The following is a 4,737-nucleotide window of genomic DNA, read 5'->3' on the forward strand; positions in this document are numbered from 1 at the left end:
GAAATAGTTTTGGACTGGCTTGTAGTTCTGGTGGCAGGACTTACATGCACTTGTAAATTAGTAGTATAAGTACCTATATGTTTACAACCTTAATTATGATTTCAGTTGTTCTCACTCAATTCTGCATTCTTGAATAGTTCCATAACTCATAATGTAGACAGGCTGCTGTTCTAGAACTGAGCTAAAATACTTCAAATGCCACTATTACTACCAGCACTAAAACAAAGTGTGGGAAAGCTGTGGAAGAAGCCTAATGAGGGCAGCAACTGAAAAATTCCCAGATTAGACTGATGGTTTACAACTGTCTTCTAGATCACCTGTTTAATTTAAACTTGGAAAAAATGTTGTCACCAATGCATGAGTTTTAGCTAACTTGCTCTCCAGTGGGGAGAGAATCACGGAGGGGAAAACCCCCTGTAGCCAAGTTCAGATCAGTAAATGTCTGATGCTGATACCTGAGCTGTTGTAGTCCTGCTGTAACTAAAACACAGTATCCTCTGATGTGAGCAGTTTGTATTCAGTAGTCAGGTTCAAATTTTACTTAGTGAAACAGATGGGTAGAGGGGGTGGTGGCGTCTGTGTGCTTCAGACCTTACTCTGAAGTAAACGGAGCAGACCTTGTGTAAAACCTACCTTTGTTCTTTGCTTTGTGGATGAATGACAGATGCCAGATTGGATATGGGAAACTCAGATCCCTGCTTTATGGACCAGGACAGGAGAACTTGCTACTTTGTTGTGCCCCTGTTGGGAACTTGAATGGAATTAGCCTGGGTAATTTTTTTTCTGCAGTTTTCTCCCTCAGCTGTGAGAGCAATGAGTAGCTGGTGTTTCCTTGTAGTCACTGAGGATTTCCACTGCATCTGCTTTTTGTTGCTAATTAAACACTGCTTTGAGGTGAGAGCGAGACGATTGGTTCCTCAAAGTTTAATACACTTGGATATGGTTTTGTGCTCAATGACACTCTTTAAACTAGTGAAGATGCTTTCATGCTCCCATAGTTTTGAGTTTACCTGCTGCATCCCCTTTCAACCTTTTGACTAGCAGGTGCCACAATAAGGTTAAATTCAAGTCTTCCAGGTTGTGCTGTACAAATGGTTTTGGTGGAGCTTTTTTACTTTGTTGGTTTTAGGTTTTTTTTAAATATCTTGCCCAAATAATTACTTTGCTTTTTGCACTTTTAAATCATGCATGTCTAACCATGTTAAATACTTTAATATTAATTACTCCTTGTTCACATTTGAACACGTTTGGAGAATCTCTTTCTGATTATATGAACATACCTGTATATAAGAATTAAGACCAGGCTAAGAAAGAAATAGATGATTTTTCCAGTCATCCCTGATCCAAGTGTTCAAATGCTCAGTTGTGATGGTCCTGTATGGTCATGGAAAGTGGTGCTGCTATCCAGCTGTTTCTCTGGGAAGAGTCAGGGTAGGGTTTGGAGTGCTAGGACTTGGTCAAAGGCAAGCATGGACTAAATTTCTTGGGGTTTATGAATCTTATTAGAAACCTTGCATGCAAAGAACTTTATTTGTTTTTGCTAAGAAATAAATTTACTGATTTATTAGAGGTGGATATATATGTGTGTCTGCACCATTTGGTGATGACAGAAAACAGGCAGGAAAGAGATCAGACATAAAACACTACTTATTCCTGGAAATTTTCCTGTTACCAGAAACTCTCAAATGGGCTCTGCTGTATTTCTCTGGAGGTGAATGTGGGTGTGTACTGGAGCATTTTGGTCCCAGGTGCATGTTTCTGATTTGCTCCAATGCTTCTGTCATTTAAGGAACAAGGTGGCTGTGTTAGGTGGATGAACTTTCCCCTTCCCTTCCCCCTTTTCTTCTATGTGCTTTCTTTGAGGTAGAAATGACTCAATTACTTTTCTTTGTTATGTAATAGAGATTAGGCTAGAGATGTTTCATTATGAGACAGATAAGTAGGATCTGGAAACTGAAATTAACACTGAGAACATGCTGAGCTTTTGAAAGTGCCATTATTTCAGTTCCATTGTCAGAAGAAACTGTCATCTATAACAAGCAAGCCACTATATTTTATTACTGCTGAAATCTTGAGTCATGGTGCAAATGAAATCAGCATGAAGTTTATAAAGTAAAAAGAAACATAGGAAAGATATCTAAAACAGTAACAAACTCCCCACCCAACTCTAGAATATGTAACCACATTCCAGAAGGTAAGATTAAGGCTTTCCCCCTTGTGGCTGCTGTCACCGCAAATTTGTATTGAAGATTTCATGGACCAGGAAATTATTCTCCGTGGCCTCAGAGTGAGGCCTGATCCTTGAAAGCAACACTGCAAAGCACTTCAGCTTCCCTCATGTGTTTCCTGGTCCAGACATCCTTGTGGTGCTGTTCACCACAACTCCTGGGCAGCTAACATTAAAAAAAACCTTTCATGTACATGCTCCAAATCTTCTGGTACAATGTGCTATCTTCCAGCTGACTGCAGAGCCTACAGAACTAGTACCATGATATTCCTTCAACAAGGAATGCTGGATAGCATGGATGTCATTCATAGGATTAAAGAAGTAGAACAACTCTCACTCCCCATGGAAGTCATACTATGCACAGAGAAGACCTAAAAGGGATTCATTAGGTTGACTTAAGCTTTGAAAGGCTCTGTACTTTCAGATTTCAAAAGTGAATTTGCTATGTATTCCCACAGGAAGGCTGGAAAACTTTGGTGCAATGTGTCCCCATACATAACCAAGAACCAACTTACATTAGTGCCTAATCATTTATCATGAATTTTTATTATGAATTTTCTGCAGCTTCCTTCAAAGCAAACCTGTTCAGGGAAACATGACCACAGGTTGGTTGTCTTTGCCTCCAGCAAAGTTTCTTTCACTGGCTGTAAGAAGGAGTGGGTTTGAGTTTGCTTTGGCTCATTTTCCTGTGGGTTATCCTGTGGAGTAACTGGCCACTGTTCCTCTACAACGCAGAGGGCTGTTACAGGAGGGGAAGTACATCTCCATCGCTGGACTTTGAAATGAATCTTTTCATTTTCTTCTAATGCAGATCCTTATGAATGGTGCTTTGAATAAGGCAGAGTATCTACAATCTCTTCAGTGGTATAACTCAGCTCCTTTATTTGAACTCTGGTGCATTTTGAAAAAGAAGTGTTGGGCAGTCTGTGAGCTGTGTAGTAATACACAGTACAGAAATATCTTCAAGTACATCTTCAAGCAGCAGAGTCAGAGACCTGTCCTTTTAGGGAGATAATCTGTTGTCACAACTGCAGCCATTTTATAATGTAGTAATTTTTCTTTCCAACCCTAAGTAATGATACTCCATTCTTCAGAATATGCTGTCCCAGAATAAGAACAGTCTCAGGATTAGTTACACGATTCCCATTTATTGAAACTCCTCCATCTGTAATTTTCCGGTACCTTAAAAACAAAACAGAAAAAACTGTTACTCGCAAGAGAAAGGTATTTATTAAGAAATGAGAGTTCATTTGGGGTGGTTTTTTTTGTTTGTTTTGTTTTTTTTTGTGGGGTTTTTTTGGTTGATGTTGGATGCATACTTGAATACATTTTAATTCTTCTGCACTTCATTTCCAGTCCAGGTCAACAGTGACTGAAACCAACCTTAGCCTCTACTACACCTTTTGAGAAGGGCAAATACCGTTTTGGGAATTAGCCACGAGCACAGGTGAGAACTCACCCACTAGGTCCATCTGGAATGGCATTTGCTTTGCGACACAAGTCAAGAACAGTCATGCCAGGTTCAAGCAGCAGTTCAGCAGAAGTAGCTTGTCTGAAAAGTTCCTGTAGCTCTTGGTCAGACATTTCTTCCAGTGCTTCCACACTGCTGTAGTAAAGGGCCTTAGTGCACCTGTGAGAACAAAGAGCATTCAAAATACAGAGCTAGTCTTCTTTTCACACAAAGTGCTACCCATCAGATTCCATCCCCCTTCTTTTGGGAGCCCACAAACTAACAAAAATACTTTAAATACACCCCCACTTTTAATTGTACTCTACTGCCCTGCAAATTTTTTTAATATTTGCAGTGTATTTTTAAGTCTACAGGATTATTACACATTTTTCTCTTCTAACATCTAAGCAACAAGTTAATGTATTAAAATAGTCCCTGAAAAGCTATGGAGAATTCCTATAGAAATCTGAAACAAAACTGCTCGATAAATCAAACTCTGCTTTACCTCTTAGCAGATTCCAGCCCCTCTCTACCATGGACAAGCTTAGTTACTTCAGCAGCCAGTCGTTTCTGAGGGCCCCATTTCTCAGGTTCTTTAGCATGCATTTCCATGATGTGGGCAATCTCCTCAAGAGGAAGGAAGGTGAATAGTTTCAGGTATCTATGAGCAGGGAAAAAAATACTTTGTCTGTATAGCCATCATTACAGATTTCCTGCCTTGGTCATTCAAACTTCAGTAAGTGCATGAAAATGATTCTTAGTTAATTTAAGAAATACATATTAAGATACTCTGTGCTTTCAATCTAATCTTTAAAACTCACATTTTACTTAATATTCTGCCTAAGATCAAGTCTTCAGGCATAAGATAGTGTCAGATGCTTTTATGAAGCTTGTACTCCAGTCAACAATTTTGTTTCCTCTTGAAACTTTTATAGGATTTATTGGAATTGTGTGTCAGCTAACAAGGTTTAGTATTTATCCTAGGAGACCCACAATATGGTAATGCAAAATCCCACTGTTAGTCTGTGGCCATCATGGGACAGAAGCATACTTGTATTGG

General features: G+C 39.3%; 1 protein-coding gene across 1 annotated transcript in view; it reads right to left on the reverse strand.

Moving 5' to 3' along the window:
* Nucleotides 1–2,031: 2,031 nt before the first annotated feature.
* The window catches only part of YARS2 (tyrosyl-tRNA synthetase 2), a 4,616-nt gene continuing 1,910 nt past the window's right edge, over nucleotides 2,032–4,737 (reverse strand). Inside the window, exons 3-5 of the mRNA XM_005421105.3 lie at nucleotides 4,183–4,338; nucleotides 3,687–3,857; nucleotides 2,032–3,409 (exon numbers count right to left, since the gene is read on the reverse strand). Of these exons, the coding sequence (XP_005421162.2) occupies nucleotides 3,250–3,409; nucleotides 3,687–3,857; nucleotides 4,183–4,338 (487 nt within the window). The 3' untranslated portion in view covers nucleotides 2,032–3,249. The remainder of the gene's footprint in view (nucleotides 3,410–3,686; nucleotides 3,858–4,182; nucleotides 4,339–4,737) is intronic.

The sequence above is a fragment of the Geospiza fortis genome, unplaced genomic scaffold (assembly GCF_000277835.1).
Source record: "Geospiza fortis unplaced genomic scaffold, GeoFor_1.0 scaffold10, whole genome shotgun sequence".
In the NCBI taxonomy this organism is placed as follows: domain Eukaryota; kingdom Metazoa; phylum Chordata; class Aves; order Passeriformes; family Thraupidae; genus Geospiza; species Geospiza fortis.